General features: G+C 39.2%; 2 protein-coding genes across 4 annotated transcripts; one reads left to right on the forward strand and one right to left on the reverse strand.

Moving 5' to 3' along the window:
* Positions 1 to 307: 307 nt before the first annotated feature.
* Positions 308 to 21,382, reverse strand: LOC116289775 (enhancer of mRNA-decapping protein 4). Of its 3 annotated transcripts, XM_031696719.1 has the most exons (28): positions 21,364 to 21,382; positions 21,145 to 21,266; positions 20,021 to 20,081; positions 19,185 to 19,236; positions 18,662 to 18,762; positions 17,963 to 18,068; positions 17,552 to 17,651; positions 16,791 to 16,974; positions 15,875 to 16,028; positions 15,355 to 15,468; positions 14,635 to 14,831; positions 14,267 to 14,362; positions 13,708 to 13,737; positions 13,149 to 13,227; positions 12,002 to 12,291; positions 10,800 to 10,897; positions 8,853 to 9,533; positions 8,350 to 8,509; positions 7,333 to 7,396; positions 6,782 to 6,986; positions 6,125 to 6,336; positions 5,396 to 5,455; positions 4,793 to 4,958; positions 4,108 to 4,294; positions 3,542 to 3,713; positions 2,651 to 2,704; positions 1,320 to 1,483; positions 308 to 656 (listed from the first exon to the last, which is right to left on the reverse strand). In XM_031696719.1, the coding sequence occupies exons 2-28, from the start codon at positions 21,221 to 21,223 to the stop codon at positions 479 to 481; spliced, it is 4,044 nt and encodes a 1,347-aa protein (XP_031552579.1). In that variant the 5' UTR covers positions 21,224 to 21,266; positions 21,364 to 21,382; the 3' UTR covers positions 308 to 478. The 3 variants fall into 3 exon arrangements, with proteins under 3 accessions (XP_031552579.1, XP_031552584.1, XP_088889867.1); XM_031696724.2 differs by lacking the exon at positions 21,364 to 21,382 and having other exon boundaries at positions 18,662 to 18,756; positions 21,145 to 21,340; XM_089033741.1 differs by lacking the exon at positions 21,364 to 21,382 and having other exon boundaries at positions 21,145 to 21,340.
* Positions 21,383 to 22,181: 799 nt separating this feature from the next.
* On the forward strand, positions 22,182 to 26,289 carry LOC116289751 (uncharacterized). The gene has a single exon (XM_089033743.1). The coding sequence runs from the start codon at positions 22,267 to 22,269 to the stop codon at positions 25,111 to 25,113; it is 2,847 nt and encodes a 948-aa protein (XP_088889869.1). The 5' UTR covers positions 22,182 to 22,266; the 3' UTR covers positions 25,114 to 26,289.
* The last annotated feature ends 1,110 nt before the right edge of the window (positions 26,290 to 27,399 follow it).

Here is a 27,399-nt window from a genome sequence, read left to right on the forward strand (position 1 = left end):
GGGGGGAGGAATGAAAGACTACGCTTAATATTTCAAAAACACTTCTCCCCATTCCAGACCAAGTTGCTCCCCCTGTCCTTCGGATTTCCAAAACGCCGCCCGTGTAGGATTCGCGCAGTTACATTAATTCACATTGTAGGACTGAACAATCTTTGGAGCGCAAAGCTATGAGAATGTGGCTTATTACCCATTATGTTGCGCAATAAATTATTGCTGCGCGCGACGTGGCAAAATAAGCTAACTTCTGAATCCCTCCCTTGCTGATTACCAACACATTCCTCATAAATCTTGAATCGAGAAATGAAGCAAGGTTACATAAAGTAGTTTATTGGTTGTGTGAAAGAAACAAATATAACCGTAAGACAAACAGTGAGAAACTAGAACTTGATACGAGCATCTGTGCTTATAATTTTACTACTCTTTCTATCAAAAGACTCCGCGACACCAAAAGTTTCAGCTGTTAATCCTCAGCAAAGGATTATCTAAGAAGGGACTTGGCTGCCATGAGCAACATCTTCAGGTTTCTTTGAGTGATCCCTGAGCAATGCCTAATCGCATAATCCAACTGTTGGCAAAGACCTTGGAGGACCCCTGGTAGATGTTCTCTTGTCACTTCGTTATTTACGTCAAGCAACATAAGGGCTTCTGTGAGGTACCTAAAATGTCACAAAGAGAATATATCAACTGAGTATTGCGTGATCCAGATGCGAGAGAATTTAAGCAAAGTGTAAAAAAGTTTGGAAGTCTAATGATGTTCTTGGTCGGAGTAAGAGGACCAGGAAAGCCGAATTACGATTGAATGTACTGCTTGAAATATAGGAACATTTACTACTTCAATGCTACGAATCATAGGGTGCGTATTTTCTTTTAGGAAGATTAGTTTTATCCTCTGTATAAAACAACCCTATATCATAGTTAATAGATTCCCTTCGATTAACTATGCCTAAATCCAAACACTTGCACACATATATCAACGGCAAGCATTTCACAAAGAAGAGTAGGAATCACATCTACGTTTTTACGCAGTTGCCTGACGTGCAGACTGCGAATTTATCTTCAATACAAGACCCAGCTAAGCCTGCGATTCTGCTGATCAGATGCATGCGCATCCACTTCTCCTTCAAGATACTTTCTTGTGCACCGCATTACATTGCAGTTTAACGATCTTTTTCCAAGAGTCTGTGCTTGGGCTCCCTTTTTCGCGCATAAACTTGTATCTCATGCGCAATCGTTAAACAAAGAAATCATACTCTAGGGAAAGAATCGGGGTCTGAGACGTGGAAACATTACTCCTAAGGTAAAAGGGCCGATTATGTTACCTGTGCTTGAGTTCGGTGTTGGAGAGCAAATCGACAGATAGCTGCTGAATCAGGGAAAGCAACACTGGCTGGGGCAACTGATTCTCTGTCTGCGAGAACAGATCATTACTGTCTACACCTTCGCACACAAAGACCACAAGACTCAAGTCGGCTGCTGTCAACGCCTACAGTCAGATGAATGAATATTAGTCCCCATTAAATGCACGACCAAAAAAAATGGTAGATGACTGTTTTGAGCGAACGAAATGCCTCGCAGTCGAAATTTGAGGGGCGGAAGATGACAAGGGTCCACAAAGCAGGTTCTTATTCCCGTTTTTATGACTATCCCCCCCCCTGGATGGAATGAAAGTCCATGGCAGGTTAACTCACTCGCAGTATTTTGCCTGGATAAACCTCCCCCGTATTAAGGTACCTATTACTCATTTACACCTATTTCAAAAAAAAAAGGTTGTCGGAGCCAAAGGAGATACAGTCAATTCAAAAAACGTTGTCGTCGACCGGTTCAAGCCTACGCGACTGGACCGAAAGGAATATGGGTAAAAATCACTGAAGTGGTTAAATATTCGTTCTGAATTAATTGTTCCCGCTAGTAATAAAGATAATATTGGCGAGAAACAATCCATCAAATGCATGTCTTTGGGTTTAGGGAAAGAAAAACAAACTAGTTATGATTCAGTTCACAATTTTGAAAAATATGAAGGCATTAAAAAAAGTCTCCTTCAACACTTCCCGCTCGCCTACGAAGGTTCGTGCTGTAAACAAGGCATAACTAGTCGGATAAAATTATGGAGTCAACTCGGCTTCAGTGATTGCTACCCAGAGTTCCTTTCGGTCCAGTCGCGTAGACTTGAGTACCCTGGTCCCAGAGGCTCGACGAGAAAAATCGTCGAGCCTCTGGGACCAGGGTAAGACTTGAGTTGGTCGACGACAACATTTTTTGAATTGACTGTATCTCATTCCGAGACGGAAAGGAATTACCAGCATACAACTAAACATGACTAATTGAGGCCTTCAAAATTATTTTATCGACTGCAAACCAAAATGAATCTCTTAAAAATAACTTCCTTGTTCTTAACGAGTTTTATAACGAGGAACACAAGTCAATTCAGCTATTCTTGGATCTTGGAATGATCTATCTCGTATCGCTTATCGCCTGTGGCTTGAAATGGGTGTACAAGATTGACTTTGAGCCTGTGAGGACATTTGGACAAACTTATAGCAATATTTGATATCCAAAGTTCAAACGTTTAAGAGGCACTTTACCGTCTCTTCTCTAAAAGATATCAAGTTTTAACCGGGGATTTAAAGTCTACACTACCACAAACACTTACTTCTTGGAAGGCTTGAGGAATATGACCCGCCTTGAGAAGATCACTGATGCGTTTCTGAGGGAAAAGAGAATATTATATCAGTATTAAATATATACAATTGCATATCTCATGAGGCACTTGTATTTACTATTACGTATACACACTTGCCTGAAGACAATGTTTTTCACAAAAAAATTCCATGGTGTCTCACAAGAAAGTGTTGAATAAATATTTTATTCTACACAATTAAAAAACACCTGGTTGCAATACCTGATGGGAAGGAACAGTGGAATACCGCCGAATATGTGTATACGAATCTCGCGTTCTCATTGGATGGGAACGCGTGCTTTTATGAGAGCACGCACTTGTTATTTGTATCCAAAATAACGGTTACTCTAATTTTTATTTCATAAAAGAAATAAAAAACTTGCTTGCTGTCATGTGTGTATTTATAAAGCACTTGGGGATTAGCAAAACACTCGAGAAGTGTTGAAAAGCACTAACACTTCTCTCGTGTTCTGCCGATCCCCGCGTGCTTTCTACCTACACACAGCACACTATCCTTCAATATATATAATGGAAATTTAGAAGTATTGATTTTTGCAGTAAACGTTTTTGATCACAAGAAATTGTCAACTTTCACATGTTATCACTACCCATAAACAATCTCTTGGTTGATTTAAATCACGGCTATAACTCAGAAATCAAATTTAGCTTTCCAATTAGGCTTTGCGGAGGGACGAAAACCGGAGAAAAAGACCTCGAATCAAGGGAGAGGCCTAACAAACTCTACTTACGTGTGATTTCAAGTCAGGAAATCAAACCCGAAACCCCGAGGTGAGTGGTGATTGCACTAATGCTACAACACCCTTGAAACACAATTTCCTTTATATTCTTATGACACTAAGCTACCTTGTGATCTACGCTGACTTGCTGTGGCGTTGCCGTTGCCGTTTCTTGTGCAACAGCTGTATTGTATGTCTGGTGCATCTCTTGTAGAGCCTGTTGAACCTCTGCCTTCACAGTTTCTTGTAGAGATGCTTTGACTTGCGACTCAAACCGCGAAACCATTTCTTCACGCAAACTAATAAAAACAAAGATGATAATGTTCAATTATGTTCAAGTTGTTTCTAATTTTAGTGTGAAAATGGAAAAAATTGTTATCCACTCTGAGAATAAATAGGCGGCGGGAAAAATAGAAATGACATACTATGATTTTATTTACTTGGAGTTTTAAAATGTAATGTTAATTTGAACTAAAACAGACTGAATTGTTAACGTCATTTCTGTTGTTATCGTTGCTGCTGCTACTGTTCAGTGTTGCACTAGTATAAAACTTGTTACGCAAATATATAAATAAATAAACAAACAAATAAATAAATAAACAAATAATTAACTAATTAACTAACTGAAGGAAGGAAGGAAGGAAGGAAGGAAGGAAGGAAGGAAGCCGTTCAGACGCCTCCTTTGTGCCTTACCTGTGTAAAGCAGTAGCCAGTTGTTTCTGTATTACCGACTCCACCTCCTGGATAAGGTTAGTACTATCTTTCCGAGACTCAGACCTTAACAGCTGCAGTTGGGACTGTAGCTGTTCAAAGGCTGGTTCGAGGGATTCTCTCTCCCCTCGCTTCTGTGATTCAATAGTCATGGTTACCTTCTCTAAGTCTGGAAAGTAACAAGCGATTTAAAAGTGGCTATCAATAAACCTCAATTTCTATCCGAGGTACCTTAGTTCTTTTATTTATATTGCCGTGATAAAATCGGTACTTAGGGAAAGAATAACAAACACTAACCCATCGGATGGGGTTCCACAAGGATATACCTTTGGCCCCCTTCATCCTAAAACGTTTGGCAAGAAAGAATGATTTTTACAGCTTTACCGTCGGCTGTGGGATTCCACAAAAACCTATCGCGGGTTAACGACTTTTACAGCTTCATAGTAAGCCGTGAGATTGCTCAGTGGTTTATTTTTGGTCCTCTAATCTTCTTATTGGTTTCAGCAAGCTGCGGGATTCCACAGAGATCCATCCTGGGTCCCTTAATGTGCCTTAATGATTTTCGCAAACAAATGTTAAGTAATAATTTTCGCATCGTTCCGAATCCCCAAAGTCATATCTTGCTCGCCATCCTACCTTCCTAAAATTGATTAAGATGTTCACTTACACTGATGTGTTCCCTTTTGGAACGCGTCATTTATTTGATGGAACATTGCTTGGCAAGCTCTTTCAAATGCTGGCAAGACGGTATTCTGGAATGCATCTCTATAAGAGTCTTGGATAGGCCCCTGAAGAGCACTGGCTGCCGAAGTACCAATAGCCTCTATTACGCCCTAGAAGAACAAAGATTCTTCAAACTACTGTCGAAATTAAAGACGACCTTTTTCTCTAGATTGCGCATCAAGTTTGACAGGCAAAATCAGGTATTCTAGAATCCTAGAATATCATGCAGCGATTTTTATGTTCAACTTTTACGTAAATTACCTTTTTTGCTGTTGAATTTTTTTAAATAAAAAACGACTAAGTATGGTTTGAACTCTAATAATAATAAATGGACTCATTATCAGATACGAGTCATCCTCTTTCTTTCTTTCCTTTTTTTCTTTTTCTTTTCTGATTAATTGTTCTTTCTTTCTTTTTTGTTAGCTTGTTTTAGTTACATTCAGCATTAACGGTAGACAAAGAAATAATACCCAAGTGAAATAACACATGAACTGAACTGGAAAACCTATGAATGATGTGTAATGTTTTCTATATATTCGTTCGTTACCTTATTCTTGACCATCTTGTTGATACTGTCCTTCAGTACGGCATCAGCAGCAGTCAATTTCTAAGGAAATAAAGTGATACAGGTTTAACAGAAGTCCAAATAAAGTGCAAGTGGGAAGTGGTTTGTAGGCATGGGGGATATCTTATATTGGCTAAATACAGAAGTCAATAACTGTTTTGGACTTCTGTATTTATAATAATCTTTATTGAGGTTATCGCTGTCACCATAAGGTGATTTACAAGAGAGACCTATTTAGCCAATATATAAAATGATTCCGCATGATTATGACCCACTTTCTACTTGCACGTTATTTGTAAATGTAAGTGATATAGAGAGGGAAGGGAGGAAGAGAGGGAAAGATGATTTTTTGAGATCAGAGAGAAGCAATCCCGCCTCATGGGAATAACGGCTTACGTAGTTTAGCGGTGAGAGCGTTCACATTAGACTCCTAGACTCGGTGTGGTATGTGACCAGAGCTACTCGTTGCATGGTTCTCTCGTGCGCCTTGAATGGTTTTCTCTGGGTCTCCCTGTGTTCCTCCCTCCACAAAAATCAACTGCCGTCTAAATTTCAATTTCATCATGGAACGACGGCCATAAAAGGTTTGGTTTTTTTTTTACTTTAAAAATTGTTTCCCTCGCAAAACAATATAATAGTAAATAGGAATACACCATTGACCATTCTCTTTTCCATAATATAAATTTTCCATGTGAACCTGGCTTACAATACCTGCTGCATGGTTGTAGTAAGCTGCTCTTGTACAGGTGCCAAAACTTTTTGCACGGCTGGTACAACGTTATTCTTCATTTCATTTTTCAGCGTTTTGTCCAGTTTTCCTGTTATGGAGTTGGTCACAGCCTGGGACAGAGTGCTGGTGAGATGTTCTTGCTTCTTCTTGTCGGCTGTTTGTCGTTCGCGCAGCGCCTTGTCGAGCCGTTGATCTGGTTTACTTGATGTAAGAATAATCACAATCCATCGAAATATATCACACTTTTCTTTCAAAATAATACACATCAACCCATTCCAAAACTAGCACTGAAATGCCCACCCTTATTTCATATAAGGAAACTTTTTAAATGATTCCTAAATATTTCAAATAAAAAGGACGTTTCTTGGAGTATGCCAAGCGACCTACCCAATGGCGCATCAGTACTTGTTTCCGTTTCCTGCAATGCACTTAGTATCTATGATAAAAATTGCACAACCTTCACTCCCCGTAAGGGGCTCTTTCGTGAAGTTCGCTTCAAACGACACTAAACTTACATGTTGTTTTTTTAAAGACTATACACAGCGGTGAGAGTTAGAGCAGATGCCACTTATCATCTAAACTCTTTAAAAAAACGCGCGCAAAAACATTCAAAACTGTGTATGCTGCCTCAAGGATACTCTCTTCGATGCTGTGCTGTGCCAGTCCACCATTGACCCTCTCTAGCGTAGTCTCTTCTAGTTTCTCCACCTCTCCTCTGACCAAGTCGCTAATGGTCTGGCGGTTGTGCGTTTGGTATGTGTTCACTTCCTGCCTGAGAGTCAAGATATGGGTCTGCTGGGATTGGACAAGTTGAAGTAGTTCACTGAGGGTGGACGACAAGTCCTGGATAAAAAGATACAAATAAACAAGTTTTATCTTTCAGATGCCACATAGGTGGGTGAAATCTCTATAGGGGTGTACCAAAGGGGGTACCCAGGGGTTCTCTTCTATAATGCGACATAATGAGTTATTCAATTTCTTCATTTTACCAACGAAAAAGAGCAACAAAACTCTGCTTCGTCTCGAAGGCAAGTTGTACGATTTTGCTCGTGTGATTAAGAAGCGCTGTAAACCTTAAAAAGATATCATTTCTATGGTCTTTGAGAAAATCGCGTTGGTCTGTCGTATATATTTTTTCTCACGTTTTCTCAAACTGTTTCAAGCAAGGGTACCGGTTTGTTTTACGAACCTGATAGTTTTCTCTTGAAGACTCAGGAGGAATGTCAACTCTAGCTACAGGAGATGAGACAAGACTGGAAAAAAAAACACTAATGCTTATTGCTTGACAAAATCAAGAGCATAAGTAATTACAGTGACAACTTTAGGACCTTGCCTGTTGTTCATTTTAGAATCAAGGGAGAGACCCAACAATCTCTATTCACATTTGATGCCAAGTTAAGGAATTGAAACCTAGGCTCCAGAGGTGATCACGACAGGCGAAAGCACTACCGCTACACCACCCTTGATTTGCATACATTGGCGGGTCCAGGGATCGCAATCACGAGGAACGAGGTAAGGGATTGTCAAGAGCTGGACTCACTTTTATGGACGTGCGCGCAGCAAAACGAAACCAGTAGCGGAAAGAGACTGGTAACGATAAAAGTTTTTTCTTTCATTTTTTTCGTGCGCGTGCGCAGTATTTTTATTTTCGACATATAAATCATAATTAGTGAGTAAAGTGGGTCCAGGGGTGCTTGCCAATTAAACCTATCCCACTGGTTGGAATATTTTGCTAATAGTAAGAAAATTGCGGGGAACTTTAAATCCCGACAAATGGTACACGTTTCTACCGAAAGAACCGAACAGAGCAGGAAAAGTGGATTACCTCAATCAGAAGATCCAAGTTTTCCGGAACTTTTGGATCGGAATGATGCACACCTATTGTTTTTCAACGGGAATACCGTTTGGGGGGGGGGGGGGGGGGGGGGGGTAAATAGTAAGCACCCCAATTCTGGACTAAGTAAGAGACGGCACATCAGCTAGCTTACAATACCGGTGCGATCTTATCATCAATAGATACTTAAAATCCGTAAAGCCAATTAACGACTCTTAAAACTCCAGTGTATGCGGGCCTAGCCTCGAATCCAACAGTTGCTTGTATTGTTATTCTGATTTCTGCTTTTGTTTACCGACCTCGTAAGTGAGGCTAAGCTCGCATACACTGGAGTCTTAAGAGTCGTCAATTGATCTAAATAGGATCACTTACCCCTGTTCAAGGACCATCTTTTTAGTCTTCATCACATTTACATGTGGCGTGTGATCACGAGGTGAATGTCTATCACTGGCAGTCATCCAAGAACTGTCCATAGTAGATTTGTCTTCTATCGGGGTGTTTTCCTCAGATACCTCATCTTGGCCATAAGGTTCTAAAGGAATAATAATAATTGTACCTAGTGGTGGTCAGGAGTCTTTTTTTTTTTTCGAGCAAACGTTAACAGCAAGCATTTTAACGCTTATCAGGGTTCTACTTTCACAGTTCACCGCTAAGTTTCAAAAGAAATCACTTTTTTTTATTTAAGTGTCTAGTCGTTCTAGCGCTTTCGCACTAATTACTACTACATTTAATATTCTATGCACACAACGCTCAACTCACATATTGATTTTTACGGAGGGAGAAAACCGGAGATCACGGAGAAAACCCTTGTAGCATAGGAGAGAACAACACATGAAATAAATTTAAGACAAGAGAAGTCAAGAGATATCGCTTACCATCACTTTCAGTTGATTCTGATTTGGTGACTTTTGTAACAGCAATAGGATCTTTACCAACAGAGGCCGGGGATGGCTCCTCAGCCTGCTCGCTCCCTTCCACTGTAACATCCGCTACAGGAGTCAAGGATCGTTCCTCGCCATCCGAGTCCTCTGCTCTCTCTTCCTTTGCTTCAACATCAAGACCTAAGCCGTCTCCTCTAGGGTTTGGGTGGAACAGAGTTTCAGTATTCTTGGGTGTAATTGGTGATGACTTGAATGTAGGTATAGGCACAGCAGCGGCGTCTGGAGCCAAAGAGAAAGGAGGAGTAGCCGGTAGAGGTAGAGACGTTGGGGTCAACACACTACTTGGCTGTCCAAAGAAATTCTGTGGCACTGTTTCTTGTGTACTAGATCTGGTGCTATCGGAGAGCCTTGAGGTGACTGACGACATGACAGATTCCTCTACAGAATTCTGTGAGGCCTCGAGGGCAGAGACTAAAGTACCACTACTGACATTACTAGCATTACTTTCTGGGCGTGATGCGTCTTTTGTGGTATGAGTGAAGGCATCTGGTGCAATGAGTTTAGGTCTTGTAGATGCGGAGGTGTCTGATGCAGCATCGGATTCATCAAGGTCTACACTGGCTTCCGTTCCCGTTCCTGTCTCTACACTCAGGTCTGACAGTGCGTCTCTGGCCCCTATAAACCAAAGTGGACCAATAAATCAAGATGTTAGTTCAAAGGAGAGCTGGTCCAGAGGTACATTGCTACCAACTAGCTGATCGCTTGATGAAGGGTGTCACTAAATAGAGGCTTGTCTTACAGTAAATATGGTGTAAAAACCAAGCTCGTGCAACTAGCTTTCCGTTTAATGAAGGTTGTCTGCTAGTAAACAGAGGTTTGTGCTACAGTAAATATTACCATGAAACTAATTCAGGGTTCGTGCTGAGGTAACCACTTAAAATTCTAGGACTAGTTCAAAAAGGTAGGTAGGTTACTTCATTTTGACACGGTAAAAACATCAGTTATACATACATATATATCTATCTAGCAGTGGCGGATCTAGGGGTGGGTCTTGGGGGTCACAACCCCCCTATGAGATCGTGATTTATTATTATTATTATTATTTCATGACAACACCAACAGCATCGCGAGTTTTATTAAAACAGGGGTGCCGAACACATTTCGCTCGATTTTTTTTCCTATACGCCGTGTGTGGGATCTGAAACAACCACGCTCGCCTGCAGCAAATAATCATTATCATAAGACCTTCTTCCGTTTGGGAACCCTGTGCTACTTTCCCGCCAAACAAGTACCTCAATCAATGCTTCAACCCCCCCTTTGAAAAAATCCTGGATCCGCCCCTGCTGAGGTTAGAACTAGTTTGCCAACACCTTTCTTAAATTGAGATGTTGATGCTGACATCCTTAGTTCAGTTGGTAGTTCATTCCACAAAGCTGCACCACTGTAGCTAAAACTTTTTTTAACTTTTTTTTTGATAATCGGTGCGAGGCTTGGGAATGCTATGTTTAAAAAGGAGTATACAAGGACCCAAAAATGAATTTTCAAGGAGTATGTTCAGCTAACTATGCCAAGGTTTTACACGGTGGTTGCACATGGCCGACTTTCAGATTTTCCGATCTTTCTGACTAGATCTATTTCAGAACCATGCAAGGAATGATCAAAGCAAAAATTCAAGGAGTTTTCAAGGAGTTTTGCTAAAACAATAAAATTCAAGAGCTTTTCAAGTGCCCTTGAAAACGTGAATTAAATTCAAGGAGTTTTCAAGGAGTTTAAGGAGTAGCACGAACCCTGCTAATTGTTCATTTAGCAAAGGGTGTCGCTCAATAGAGAATTGGAATAGATGTACGGAGTAAATATGGGGGAAGGGGGAATTAGAACTGTGAAACTAGCTGTCGGCTTAATATTATATCCAATTTACATTAGTGTAATTAGTGGGTTTACCTTGCCCAATACTTGTGTTCAATGAAGAAATAAGAGAAGGTGTTGGTGGAGCTACTGATGGTTCTGGCTTTAGATGAACAAGAAGCTCCTGCAAAGACCTAAACAACAAAAACAACACCATCATCAAGCAATCAAGTAGGGGAAAAAGGGCTCAAGCTTGGGCTTAACGTTTTCCCATTTCAGACAATGTGTTTTTTCATTCACAAAGTTTATAAATCATAAGCAACCAAAAAAGTAAGAAATGAGAAGACTATTTCAAGTCTTACATTCTAATAAGAATATACATTAGAATAAGGTCAAAACAGCATTGTCAAAAGTATTGCGTGCTCAGATTTATGACTTTTTGAAAAAATATAGCTCACTTCAGACAAAATTTTATCTTCAAGGGTTGTAGAAATCGCCTATCACTCTGTGGTTTCAAAAGGTTACTTAGGAACAATGCCCGAAAATGCCTCGTTTTATATCTGCAACTATGATATTTATGAAAGCGCTCACCCATATCAAAAAAAATCATCTATTTGTGGTGCCCAATGTAGAGAACCTGTGCCTGGGCCACCCAGTACCAACTGTATGTCACATTCTGTGTTTTGGTTAATAATTGATATGTACTATAGCCACTGTGATACTATGCCGCAGTATTCTATTTTTTTGAAACTATCCAGCTTATAACTCCCTTGGGATAAATAAATCTGTTCATATGCTTGCTAAATGATGTATCGTGAATGGAAATAGTCACTACAGATACCCAGTAATGAGAATTTTAACAGGCTTTTTAATGGGGGGGGGGGGGGGTTATCTACTGGTAGGTTCTGTTAGTTGATAGATAGACACTTTTATTAAAACTTAAATAAAGACATCAGGGTAGTCCAGTCAGTAGCTACCTACAGTATATCCCTCTGATATCAAAAAGAGCCCTGATACACGTAAACCTAATTCAAAAAACGCTGTCATCGCCAATAACTTAATTAAGGCAATAGGCAATAGAAAAAGCGATAGGATATATGTCAATTCAAGATCCAAGAATAGATGGAATGACTTCTTCTTCTTCTCGTCAAAGTATGGACCTTCGTGCTGAGACTGATTTGATGTTCTTTGTATTCAATGAAAACATTTCCATATGACAATGTTTTTTGGATTAGGTGTATACAATATACAGCTGGGATTTGGGTCTTTGTTCACAGTTTTAATGGTCATTTACTCACTTGGTATGGATGGAATAGAGCCTTAGCTGCACCATGAGATTCTTTCTTCTCTCAAGGGAATCCAGCTCACTCTCATCCAATTCCTCAAGGTTATCAGCATCATCCATGTCATCATTGCCATCTTCATTGCCATTCTCTTGTACTAGCTGGTCAGTTCTCTTGAGCTTAAAAAGCTTTACTTTTGTGATCACAAAGCTGAGGAGTGGTTGGGTGAGCTGGAAGTCTGTGATGGAAGAAATGTGAGCTCTTCCTTCACTTCTGTCTTGGTGAATAAGAAGTACGTACAAAACCTGATAAAAAAAGATGTGAAATGAATGAAAATGAACTAATGAAATTGGAAAAAAGGGGTTGGGTAAGATGGAAGTTTGTAATGGACGAAATGTGAGCTCTCCCCTCATTCCTGTCCTGGTGAACAAGAAGCACATACAAAACCTGTACATAAAAAAGATGTGAAATGTGCATAAAAAAGATGGGAAATGAATGCAATTTGAATGCAAAGTGGTTGGGGTAACTGTTATACTCTGATGACGAGCTGTTTGTTTCTATTGTAATAAGTGAAAAAATTTTAACAAAATAAGTACAATGAAAAAATAGGTAAATGAATAATATGTAGATGATGGCTAGTAAACACTAGCGTGGACTGCGTCGGTGTTTCTAATAAAACAGTTATCGTAGAATGATAAGTTATACACCGTAGTGAAAATAGTAACTGACGTTTCGGACGTTAGTCCTTCGTCAGAGTCAATCAATTGACTCCGACGAAGGACTAACGTCCAAAACGTCAGTTACTATTTTCACTACGGTGTATAACTTATCATTCTACGATAACTGTTTTAAATGAATAATAGGATAAGAGGAATTTAGAAAGACATGGATTTGAAGACAGTGCCAGTGAGTCTGTTCAGGTGAGTGATAGTTGAGTAAATTAGTAAAATTATGTAACCTCCTGAGTACCAGAACCAAAGAAAGAGAGCAAAGAAAAATACTGTTCCTCAATTTAAAAAGTGTTGCAATGTGTGGTCTCAGAAAATATGCATAAACCACAATGGAGGAAATCAGGAATTCCCAGGGGGTGGCTTTGTGTTGAGTGAGTTTTGTTTGGGTGGAATAAGGAAACTTTCTGGAACCATAACTTTTAGTTGCATACCCGTCGTCCAATGTCTGACAATACCAAGTATCTTGCTGTGGCATCCAGCTGAAGTTTGAAGTATGAATCACCTAGAACACTGTACATCAAATGATAAGAGAATATTGAAAATAATAATGGGAAAAAAATGTCCATGTTGTGAAATGAAACAATATAAAGTTTTTTCCATTGGAAAATGATTTTTTTTACCAGAGAGAAAAAAAAACAAACTATTGTAGTTCTGTCATAAGTAAGAATTATCATACTGCCGAAGTATCACTGACAGGATAAACAAATAAAACAGCTTTTTCCATGCTCTGTTCAGTAATAAAGCACGGAGGAAGTGGCATAAGCATGAAAGATGTTTAGTGCTTTATTACTGAACGGAGCACAGAAAAAGCTTTTTATTCGTTTTATTATATAGTTACTAATTTTATTTTGGTATTGAATTCATTTATGCAAAAAGAAAGAAGGTCACAGGATCTAGCAGAACCTCGCGCACATGGAAGGCGTCAGCACAGTTTTCAACCAATCAGCACGCATGTACTATCCTAACTATATAATAAAATGCATTATGTACCTGGAAATATCAGCGGTTGGGCTAGTAAATCTGAAACAGAAAAAAGAAAGTGAATTCATACTGTATATATAATTATAGCATAACACACATATCTAATATATTACAGTGCAGCGCTTCTTATAGTGGCCAACCAACTTATGTTTTTACTAGTTAGCCAATCAGACAGTGAGAATTTGTGCATTTGCATGAGAAATCACTCAGCATGAATACAAATATTATTAAGATCATTTTGTACTCTTTGCAACAAATTGTTTTTAAATAAATGGCTAGGAATTTGTCTAGGTGATACCTATTTTGGTCCCCTTGCTGGCTCTTTCATAAAACAGTTTTTTAATGGATGGAAACAATTGGCAGGAAAGGATTCAACAGCAATGGTAAAGAAATAAGCAGGATGGCCTCGGATAGGCACATTTTGCAGTCCAAACCAGGGATTAAGTTGAATGTATACTATATGTTAACAATACCTTAGCCTGCATAACAACCCAAAGGGCTGGGGCTTGGGGGCTGTAGGATAGGGGGGTGGGGAGGGGGGGGGGGGGTAAAGAGGACTTAATAATACCTTAGTGTTTGCAGACAAGTCCATTCAACAGTACACCAAACCTTGATTTCTCTGTTATATTCTGCACCAGTGATCATAAACCTCCACATTGGAACACTGCGTTTAACAAGATAAATGATATATAAATATTTGGAAAACATAATAACTATTACACACCTTGACTTTCTCAAAGTTTATCTTAGTGCTCCCACTCTGCTCTAACTAATGCTCACTTTGCACTCCATACTAACCACTCATCACAATACGTTATTGAGTGCACCTTGAAGCAAGGCAAAATATTGCACTTCATGTATGGGGCAATAAGGATTACTCTTCATTGGTTACACCTTTTTTTCAACCTTCTTCTCCAAATCCATCATAATACTCACTCTTTCTCATGCTCAATGTGATTATCACAGAATGCTATTGATGACAAGGGTGCTCCATCATGAGGTTGGAATGCATGTAGGCATTTATGTTCTGCCTCTGGCATCATGTCTGCAACCTGCCAGAACTTCACATAGCCATCCTCACTTGCCGTGGCCAGGACAGCATTGTCAGGAGACAATGACCCATCTGTGATTGGCTGGAGTTAATTAATAAAAGCATACCTAAATTTATTATTGCTCACTAAGTAAACTCTAAGGATAACCATGGGTAAAGATTACAACCCAAATTTCTGTCCATCATTAACCTATATGGACATCCTACCTGGCTTGTTCTTTTGCAGACACTGTGCCACTAAGTTAACAACCACAAACAGCCAATTTGTTTCCCCAGTCAATCTTAGCACTATATTTACTAGATACCAGAGGTGGGCTTACAACAGGGTAGGGAAAGGATGCTTAGGAGTGGAAGGAAGGGAGGGGGGGCCGGGGCTTATAACTGAGATGTTATTGTATAATACAGAGATTTTGAATGGCAAGTTAAATACTAGGATTTTGCTCATGACAGTTAATAACTTTAATAACCGCAGCGTTGATATGCCACAGATCTTAATAGACACTGTAACTGGTTCAACTTCAGTCAATTTATACCTCCCTACCAAGGCTGGACATGACGGTATGACTTTTTATTACCTGAAATCTACTCTGTTAATGTAAGCTTACCTTGGTATGACCATCAATAATGGAAACATATCCCTCGCCTTGTTCCAGCATGTCTACTGTAACTTCATTGCAGTCGCATCTTGCAACAACCATAGCAACATCAATGACTTCGGCCTATGAATTACAGTCAGAACATTATACATCTATATCAACTTGGATGTGATTATAATGTTAAATGATGGTGATGATGGGAATGATAAAGATAGTTTTGGTAATGATGAATGGTGACAGCACTGGTGATAATGAGGATGAGAATAAAATGATGATCATGATCATGCTGGTGGTGGTAGTGGTGAGGATGATGATGTTGATGATGGTAGTAGTGTTGGAAGTTCTGATGATGATGATGATGTTGTTGTGGTGGTGTTGTTGGTAGTATTGGTGATGATGATGATGATGTTGATAGTGGTGGTGGTCATGGCGTTGGTGATGGTGATGATGATGATCTTGATAGTGGTGGTAGTGATGATTTAGAAGATGATGTTGATGGTGTTGGTGAGCCAATGGTTTGTTAACTTACCAGGTTATCATGGGTGATGGCTAAAGATCTGTCATCAACATCATCCTGTCCTCCTTCATCGTCTTCATCATCAGGTAGATAAGGACACCAAAATATTCTGTGATACTCTGAAACAGGAGTTGGTGAGCGCTTCACATGCAGTTTGATTTTATATCTGGAAACAAGATTGTCAAGGATGTGTGCAAACATCCACAATAATATCTGATCTTCTAATCTTTAAACATTTATACTCTGTTCTGTCACGCAAGGCAACAAAATATCAAACTATATTTTTTTATTATTTCGTGTTTGTTATGATGATCACTTCAATTTGCAAAGTCCATAGCACATAATGTACGTTTAAAGTGAATTTAAAAGAATTTTGCGCAAATATGTATCATTAATTCATGGTGAGTAATAGACCTAGCTTTCCTGTTCAACCATGAAACTATTGAGCTATTATTTCGTGGTCATTCAAGGGAATTTTTGAAAGCTCTGTTGGTTAGTGAACTGACATCTTAACTATTTGTCATCAAGGATTAAGGGATTATGAAAAGGGGTCATGACTGTAAATCTTCCCTACGAGATATACTTGTTATCATTTTCACCAACTTAACATTCTAAAACCTACCAACTATTACCAAACACTTACCGACCACATATCAACAGCCAACTACTTACACTATTAGTCATTCCAAGGTTTAGTAAAAACAATGGGTAGAGTTGGCATCGAAGTACACTGTGAAACTGTATTAGGGGACATTTCCAATATGGCAAATATTTCATTCCCTAAAACATCCCACAATGCACTGCAAAGCCAACTTGGCACAGTTTTTTCCTCAGCCTTACTGTATGGATTCCTAAAAATTACCAAGAATTGAAAATCAAACGCAGTCTAGAAACTTTCACAAATACAGTTTGGTTTTAGTAAGGATACTCTATCTTATCGCCCTGCTCTCGGACATTCCACACAAATACATTTCCTCCTTCATCAACACATGCCAGGGTATTAGAGTTCCTGTGTGCAAAGGCCAGGTCTGTTATGAGACCAGTAAAACCTTTGATGAGGGCACGAGTTGCTGTTTGGGGGTTGAGAAGCCGAACGACATAACCACTACGACCTGGAAATGTGAATAAAAAATAAGGAAAATGAGCTGCATTTTATTTTTCATTGAACCCTGAAACAACCTGTCTGACAACTGGAAGTCTACAGGATATGACTTCTAGTTCAAGATAAATTAGATTTCAAAATATCTGGGATTCAAAATACAACCTTGGGGTTCAAGATATGGGAGTCTACTGTCCCCGGGGGGGGGGGGGGGGGGGGGGGGGGGGGAGGGAGGACTCTGGGGAAAAAGTACTGGGGATGCCCTTTGTATCCCTTAGGGGTAAAAATTCGCGATTTTGGTAATCAGCATTTTCTGGTATCTCTTAGGGTGTCAAAAAAGGAGAGAAGCGTGCATCGATATGGCTTATCCTAGGTGCTTTTTATATAAAATTTAATATTACTTGTTGTGGTATCTCTTAGGGGTTAAAAATCATTCAGTCACACCCTTTTCTAAATACTTCCAGTATCTTTCAGGGGTCTTTTTGAAAATTTCCAACAAGCATCCCCGGTACTTTTTCCCAGAGTCCCTCCCCCCCCCGGGCTACTGTATTTGTATGGATTGTTAGTAAGGGACTCATTATGTGACCTACCTTTTAATGTATAAGCAATGAACTCACTACCCAATGCTATCAGGCTCCCTCTGTAGTACTTCAGATCCCAGTCATACTTTACCATTTGGTTGATCTTGATCTAATAAACAACACTTACAGTGAGACTTGAAGAGTTTGGCAAGTGTCAATGAAGTGTCGGTAATGTGATGAAGTGTCAGTGAAGTGCCGACTTTAAGTGTTGGTCAACTGATGATCAGCCAACAGTTGGCTAAATGTCAATCGACACAAGTCTGCTGTTCATTAAGAACATGATTAACACACAACAACACCCTAAAGCCGCCTACCATTTAGTGTCTTGATACCATGTGGTTACCACAAGATTCACAAAATACATTACATGAATATATTCAAAGTAATAAAAAATTTTTTTTCCATATGTATAGTCAGTACCTTATTGCTGGCTGTGTTATTAGAGTTTGCATTCTGACCGCTGATGACCTCAACTTGATTCCCATAAACACACATACTGCCTTCTGTACCATCACCTTTTAACTGACTAGTAAACAAAGAAACAAGTTGCCATATAAAAAATGGTGCATTACAGTTGCAAAGACAAAGGCATGTTACACTTAGTAATGTTTTATGCAACTTGTGTCACAAATGATAATATAAGTCTAGAGCAATAAAAATAATTTATGCACAATGAAATATTATTAGGCAGTTTCATAACAAATCTTTGCAAGAAGAGCTGTAGGAGGGGTGTAGGTACTAGGTAATGTCTCAAAATTGTTGCAGCAATCATTGTAAAATGTAAGACGTAATTCTATTAAATGTGGCAATGCTGCAACAATTTTGATTTCAAAACAGGTTTTTAGTATGTAACTTGTATCATGGCCATGAAACTGTGAGACAAGTTGCAAGGAACATTAAATAGTTTAACGCCATCTTTTCTGACAAGTGTCTAACTCTCTCTTAGACCATTTGTCAACTATATTTATGTGTAGCTCCAGAAAATTTTCATGCCCCACCATGGAGGAAATTTGAAAATGTCCTACGCTCCTCTGGGATTGCCAATTTTGTTTCATACAAACCTCGTAATTTTTCTCAATGTTGGGGTATAGATATTTTCTGGTAACATACAACACTCACATTGTTTGGTTGATAGGATGAAGAGAGATTCTGGGAGTAGATCCATCCAGAAAACCTGGAATCTCACCCTCTGATAGTGACATATCTGACATAGCCTTAGTCTGAAAACAGGGAAAAAATATTTTGTAAGTATTTATTAATTTTGAAACTTTTGGCAGTTTGTCTACAAAAGAGAACCTTGTCTCTTTTTGACCAGTCAACTCAACGTGTCAACCATTCAGTATCTTTTTATTGTGCACTGAAGAAAAGTAATGGCTATGACTCTTTGTTCAATGTTCTCTTACTAACATCCACTATATTTTTAAGTCTCAGCCTCCACATTTAGTCTTATGTATATGCATAGTATATTTTTTGCAATAAAGGCCCCTCCCACCCCCCCCCCCACCCCCTTCAAAAACTGTGGTCTGCAGTCCTTAAATGTAACTATTTCAAGACTATGCTACAGCCATTAACAGTGATCACTTAATGAAAACCTTAAGTCAAAACATGGTCATAATACCTTTTTACCAAGGAAACAACTCACCTGATTCAATGGAGATGCTAAAGCAGCAGAACTTGTCACTGATACTGACTCTCTGAAGATTTAAATTATAAGGTTAGAATATTCCATATCCAGACTTGTGTTTCTCATAAATTGTGCAAGGAGACCAAGTTTAAAGAACCCAGGGGAAATATCCCCATGCAGGGGAGAAATCCAACAAAGAAGAAAATCATGAATTGAATTATTAGGCTGAATCATTTGACATGAATACCTGAGAACTCTTAGAGAAAAAAAGTTATATTTTACGGCCATCAATCCCCGTACTGGTCTCTTCCTTGAGGTGTGCTCCACATGCACTACCGCTACATTCCACATTTACAACTTGCCCAACCAATAAATCTTGTACAGTGGATAAATTTATTGGATAACATCATCACTTATGCACTAGATAAGGATTTATCAACCAAATAGTACTATCTACTCTTGGTAAGACTGGGCCTAACATGCTAAACCCATAGGGCTCACATTGCTCAATGAAAGGTGAACATTTTGCTAAGCTAAATTTTACTGCACTGTGACCCTTACCCAAACCAGAGTATATGATAATGGTACCAAAATTATTGATAATGATATTCAAAAAGTACACCAAATTAAAATATTGGCAACCAATTTGAATAACTACTGTATCATTCTGACTAGCTTGGACTGGCCTCTTGTTCACATGAAAAAATAAAAGCGTTTACACAATTATGAGATGAAAGTGAGTCCAGAATAGTTATTCAAATTGGTTGCCATATCTTGACTGACTTGACTAGCTAATTGTGTAGTTCAGCTGTACTGGTTGTTACAACACATTCATAACACATTCCTTTACCCACCTAACTGTTTCATCTTCTTCAACTTTTTCAGTGGCTTTGTTTTCTGAATTGTCTTTTGACCCTAACCAGAAAAAAACTTACTCTCATTACCGTATACAACTTTTACATTTGTACATTGTTCAAATGTACAGACTTGCAGAATTAGTCCTGAAATGACCTCTGGGCTGATCAAAGTTGGGGCACAGCTACTGTAAGTCACAGATTCATTGGAATTTAGTGTTAGATTTTGTAGAGGAAGGAAAAGAAGAGAACCCAGAGAAAAGCCCTTAAAGGGAGAGACCTATTAACAAATTGTACCCACATGTGATGCCAAATCCATAATCAAACCCAAGACCCCAAAGATGAGAGACCACCCTTCATGTCCACAGAGAATAAATGTATGTAAAATGTAGGAAACTTACTGCAGTTTTCAATATTCTGCTACCTTGGCAGTCAAAAGATTTACAATAAAATTTGTTTTTTCGCTGCTGTCAGTCAAAAATTACCAGTCAGTACCTTTAATGTTTTTTACTAGTGGCAGTGAAAAACTTATTTCTCAATGAACTAGTGGAATGTCTGAGTCTGAGTTTGCAGAATATGTAAATATGTATATTTTGAACTCATGTCTTTGTACTTTTTGAAAAAATATATACTATTAAAAAATACGCCATTAGGTGAAAATGAATGACTAAATAAGCCAATAACAGTTTTGGATGTTACCACGTAAAAGACTCTACTTCCGGTAGATTCCATTTATTTACAACTTATCCTTTGAAGGTTTATATTTCTATATTAAAATAATAAATAAAGAACTAAGTAATAAATTAGCTTGCTAAATTCAATGTGTTAGGATAGATTCTATTTTGTACCAATCCAATTCGTGGTGAATATAGATAAAAAGTTTTTTTAGTTTCATTGCATACAAATTTTTGATATCGAAAACGAAAGTAAAGACGAGCTTTGTTATCGAGCATAAAAATTAATAATAGTGACAAAAATAACGCGAAAAAGTAACACTTTTAGCTGGTTAAAAGTAGTGATACTCTGTCTACAGCAGTTAAAATATTAATTTCAAATACTGTAAGACCTAAATAATTTTAATTTGTCAAAAATATTTCACGTGTCCATACATTCTTCGTACTCACCAACATTATCTGCACTTTTTCCACCAATATTCAACATATCTATTAAATATTTTGTTGCCATCCCTGTAGTATTTGCCATTCTCTAGAAAAACGGGCTCATTAGGGCTTGGTTCATAATAATTCTAGGAAAAAGTTTGGATCTTTGTACAAAATTCTTGTCAAGAATTCCAAGATGGCTGACGGTACTAGTGCGCATGACGGAGAAAGATGGTCACTGACCTGTAAAGAATGGCTCACAATGCCACTCATCATCATATATCTGTCTGCATCATCAATATCTCCCGCGAGTATTATTCCCATCTAGAGGACTAAGAAAGGATAAAAAGACATTGTATTTTGAAATGTGAATAAGCGAAAAATTAAGATTTATTTAAGCAAAAAAGCAGTCACCATCATCACCATCATATCGTTTAAAGTATCATCATCTCCCATCATTCAGACCTGGAAGAGTAAGAAAGCAAACCGAATAATGTCGAGCTTTTTACCCTCTCGATCTCCATTTCTACGCTTTACTGAATATTATCTATAAATCTAGACTAAAGTTGAGGAGGCCCGATGATCAAGAGCCGGACAGACAGACCAGAGAAGCACTAGACAAAAAAATGATGATGACTTATAAACCGGAATTTTACTTGATTTTAAGCCTGTCAATATTATATATTTTCCTGTTTGAAAACATTAACAATATTTTTTAAAAAATCCTATTTCGATTTGCAGTGGCGAATGTAGGTCCGCTTTCGAGCATGATGCAAACGCCGGAAGTGAATAACATAACCTCTGGAACTTGACCTTCCGAAGCCGACTAAATGTTGTTTCTCCGTACTTTGCATCTAATAACTGAAGAAGGATAAAATTGTCTTTCATCTTTTATAATAGTGATCAATGGTGTCCTTCAAGATCTGCCTATGCATGGATTAAGCTTGAAATGCTTTGAAAAACGTTTAGCCTATTGGTTCAAAGGAATTTGATTGAAACTTCCGTTTCGAGGCATGTGTTTAATCACGTCTTATTTCATTACTGAAGGTATTGCTAAATTGCAAATCACCAGTGTTGCGCTTGCGCAGCGCGATTAAGAAATAAGAAAAGTCTCATACATAAAAAATTTTCATCATCGGTTCGTTCATGCTCGCTGAAGTAACAACTCAAATAAAGTTTTGGATGAATATGGAGAACCGCAGATATTTTCTTCTCTATTTGTGGTTTTGTATCTTCATGACCCTAACTACCGCAAGAACCTTGTGCCCAAGGATCTTCTTTCAAAACATCGACGAAGGCAAGATGCCGTATAAAGTCATCGAGGGAGTCTTTGTCAAACAATCTTACAATTACAATGGCTTTCCTGTTTACAAGCACGAGGATTCCACTGTGTTTTTTTACTACAGCAAAGCAAGTGCTGGAGGTTCGTTGCATTTTGCATATGGGTCAAATTATAATAATTATTTCGGAGTAGGTGCTACCGTTTTGAGCTACGTGAGGCCATCAGTGTGGCTGGCTTCTTCAGCTAGTTTAGATAGAGACGACGTGTTCAGTGGGTTGATATCTCAGTGGTTTTACTGGAATGATCGCGACAAGCAAAACTACTACGCCACAACTCCTCCGACTATTAAAGCCATTTGCGTCGACGAAGATTTCAGGGAATGCAACTCTGACAGAGTTTATTTGAACGTTACTTTTCACGATGGAAAAGGCAACACACTGATAAATGCTTCTATGGATTACTTCATTCGAATGCCTGGAGAATTCAGTTATCTACGACCCGTCTATAAATACTATAAACAGTCATGGTATCTGCTGTATACATCGGATCAATACTGGGTAGTCACTAGGACAAGATACCCAATCAGTTCACATGATGATACTGGTGCGTATATGCGCGTCAAAGATCTTGCTTTGCGCCCCGAGTACATCACTAAAACATGGTCCGTTTATTACAATGTTTGGCGTGACAATTACTCGCTCAAAGTTAAATGTCGTGGCATCGGCTCCATGACAGACAAGTGTCACACATCACCTTGTAGAAGTGGATCCACATGTGTTTATACGTCCGGTAACGAAACGCTTTGTATCTGCGCTCCAGGATACATGGGAGTTCGATGTGATATCAAGAAAGTATGCTCAAAACCCCAGCCATATTATACAGAAATAGGGTTTAACTTCGCGGGAAATCGTCCAGGAGACTTAGCTATGACGTTTTGTAAAGGTTCCTATCCATCTAAAAGGTATGCTCTTTGCGAGGATGGAAACTACTGGTCACGGCAAGGTACATCATGCACGTCTGCAGAAAGATTTACTACAGAAAGACCTATTTATACATACCCTAGACGAGTTCATACATCAGAGTCAAAACCAATCAACTTCGACGATATTCCTGGTCTAACCCCTGGTATTTTGGTCTCCGCTATTTTGCTACAAATTTTGCTGCCTCTAATTCTATGGTGCTGTGCCATCTGCAGAAAGAGTTGGAAGGAAACGGATGAAGGAATGGAGGATGAAAGAAGACAGCAGCAGTTCAACGAAGCACTAGAAAGACAGCTAGAAATGGTTAGGAGAGCTGAAAGCCAAGAGGAATTAGACCAAGGGGTTCAAGAATACAGGGGAACCGTCCAGCAGTATGAAAGAGAAAGAGAACAAACGGAAATCAAGCGGAAAAAAGGACTCTATCGCAACGCAAGTTATTGGAGGCTAACTTCAATGCACATGTTCTTTTCGTTTTACCTTTGGCTTATCTATTTGCTCATCTATGAATCAACTGCTTATCAAGGAGTGATCTTTTTTGCTTTGTATATCATAGCAATCATCATGCTGATCATCGCTCCTATAGTCGTGCTCATTGAAAGTATTTTCTCACACGAACTGGACTATATCAAGAACATCATGGAAGATGAGACCGCGTGGAGCTACATCCAGAGAATGCAACAGGTCGCTCCAGTCATAACCATGAAGGTGGAATGTTACCACTGGGAAACTAGAACAAGGGTTGTTTACTATACGGACGCTAATGGAAACACCCAGTCACGCACAGAAACCTACCAAGAACGCGTGGTCACGTTTGTAGATGTCGATACGTTTTCCTACGGTTCGTGGGTTGATGCATCAAAAAACGAGATGCCTGCTCTCAGTACTGTTGCATTGACGCGACTCAAGATTGATCTTCATATTCTGTTCGGTGATGACGAAACTGCTGACGAATACAGACGACAAAAAGAGGCCATGTTGGAGAGGAATGAACACCGAGATGACCACATGGACTTTTCTTATAGTGAAGAAGTCCCCGGATTGGCAAAGCGTATCTCTGCCTATGTCGATCTGAGACTCAAACCTTGGTGGATTCGCCAACGATACTTCTGGCTGGCCACGTTACTGTTCATGACCTGGCCATACCGGTGGTTGTTCAGAGCGAAGACGGCCAAAAATTATTATGACCTGAAGAAAAAGATCTACAAGACAACAAATCCTCCACCAGAAGTGGACATGATGGATCCTGTGGCACTTCTCCAGCAACGTCAAAAGCCTATCTTACTTCAAGACCATGTCAACCCGTCGTTTTCAATGTCAGAGTTGCCTTCTGCTGAGCCTCCGCCGCCTCCTTACTCTTCCGTATCACCAGTTGGCATAGGAGCCCCTCTATACCCACCCTCAACTTCAAGCTACTCATCAGACCCTCCGTACCCACCCAACGCTCCGGTTGGTACACCATCTCCTCCATACCCACCCACGGCATCAGGCAGCCAACCAACCCCTCCTTACCTACCCACCGGACCAGTTGGTACACCAGCTCCTTCGCACTCTACCTCCGCCCCACCTGGCACCCAAGCCCCCTTTTACCCACCTACTGCAGGCACCGTGCCATACCCACCAAACCAAGGCACGGGGCAGGCTTTCCCAGCTCCAGTCATGCCACAAGCGGTACCCAGTGCTCCTCCACCTAGTTATGACGCAGCTGTCAATCAAACTAATCCAAATTGCTGATTGGACATAAAAGATGTCAAATCAAAGTGCAGTCACAGGTAAACTTTAACTCGTAAGGACATCCTTCTATATATTACATTGATCATGCACTTTGTATATACCTCAAGACACTGATTGGTGTAATGGTAGGTTCACATCGGTGCATGGTCGCGGTATGATAGGATTGCCAAGTAAAATGTATTGAGTGTGAAGCAGTTATAAAATAATTACTACTTTGTTTCACGAGCCAAGCACAGGTAAAATCACATTAATCCGTGAAATAGTTAATAGACTAATAGCACAGGTTTGTAGATCTTATTTCCATGGTTTTCAATTCTTTTGCGTCTGTTTGACTATTACACATTTTTGTTTCGTACGGGTTAGAGTAATCTTACTTAGCCCGTATAGGATAGTCAGCTTTATACAAAGTAGTAAACACAGTGTCCATTGTTCTTTTGTTTTATTTGGACTGTAAGGCTCATGATATTAAGCCTCTATAATATCAAATTATTGATAGTTCTATGATGCACTTCTAGTCCAGCTGATAGGAGCACAGCCCATTTTGTCTTGTCTAATGTCTTGTCTTGTCACCGGCTTATCTTGTCTTGTCGTCTTTTGTTTTTGTCTTGTCTTGTCTTATCCATTGCTTTAGTCAATCAGCAACAAATAGATTTTCTCCGCATGGCCCAGCCACTTAGCTCGATTAGCTATTGCTATTTCTAATTGGCTGTGCTCTTATCACCTGCAATTTCAACTATTACTATTTATATCTGTAAACTATTGAGCACAATAAAGATTGATTGATTGATTGATTGATTGATTGTCAAACGTCGAACTTTGCTTGAGCCGAACCTAATGACATCAGACCGCCTTGTTATCCATTGTTTCAATTAGGTTCGGCTCATGTGAAGTTCGACGTTTTACCTGAGCCCACTAAATGATAAAACTTTGTTTCACAGGCGAAGTAAATCACTCTAGGTTATAAAATTAGTCACTCTAGTAGTATTTGTATATTTTAAAAGAAGTTTAAGGTGGTTAATTGCCAATTTTCAAGCTTTTATCTGGTTAAAAAAGTAGTTTGAGGATACCAAGTAATTCAAATCAACGTATGGATTACTTTATATGTTTATTTAAATTTGAAATATTTTTGTAATATCATGAAGTTGTTGAACAAATAAAGATTAATTTGTTAACCTATTTCAAGCCTTCAAATTTGACCGATACCCCAAAACAATTACCTCTTGGGATGGTCTAAGCCTGTCAAGACGCGGCTGACACACAGATCGAATCCTGAAACAACCTCTGGGCTGATCAACAGGCTAACGGCTAACTCACAGATCGAACCCTAAAATATTATGCACAAGGCACGGCTGACACACAGATCGAATCCCGAAACAACCTCTGATTAAATTAAAGTCAGGGCCACACCTCAATCTCAAATATCAAGAGACCATGAGACCCCCATGAGACCATGAAGAACAGAGACATAGTCCTTCATTGCCTCTTGCATATCGAATTGTCTTTTTAGAGGTTTTACGTGGGGAGAAAAACTGGATGAACTCTGAGAAAAATTAAACCTATACGAATCAAGAGAGAAACCCTGTGTCTTTTATGAATATAATTATTTACTTTATTTAACAATTATTCGCCAAAAGCGAAGTGATTGTCGGTAAATATTTACCAAGCCGCGAGTCTTCGAGAAAACAGAAAAAAGGAACGAAACGAAAAATCAGAGAAACGAGAATACTTGGACATTAATTTGCATAAGGCGTGCTTTTAACGTTCAATTCCTTATAGATTTGATATAGGCTGAGATAAGGTGAAGCAAGTTTAAACGTCGGATCCGCGGTAGCCTCCTTCGCAGCCGTTCTTAGGGTCGTCACGCAACGTGTCAACGTTGCGTGACGACCCAAAGAACGGCTGCAAAGGAGGCTAGATCCGCGGTTGACTTCGCACAAGCTTGTTTGCGTGACATAGCTTTGACATAAACATCTAGTCCCACTGGATATCACTGAACTGAGAATAAGTCAATTACGTTACTTGTATCTGAGCCGCTGTTTGCTATCTGACAAAAATTTTTATGACATTGCATTGAGGTGTGAAAGTCTGTCAGTACTGATTCTCGAGGTCAGAAGTAATATTTCAAAGCCTCCAATATCGGACTGGACGGGATTTTAAGTCAAAGCAATTAGTTCCAGTCCGAGGCGCAGCCGAGGACTGGAACTAATTGCGCGGACTTGAAATCCCGTCCAGTCCGATATTGGAGGCTTTGAAATGACTTCTCATCTCATTAATTATTCGACTTGG

The sequence above is a fragment of the Actinia tenebrosa genome, unplaced genomic scaffold (genome assembly GCF_029948245.1).
Source record: "Actinia tenebrosa isolate PJP-AT-01 unplaced genomic scaffold, QUT_ActTen_1.0 PGA_scaffold2__45_contigs__length_23673736, whole genome shotgun sequence".
NCBI classification, from domain to species: domain Eukaryota; kingdom Metazoa; phylum Cnidaria; class Anthozoa; order Actiniaria; family Actiniidae; genus Actinia; species Actinia tenebrosa.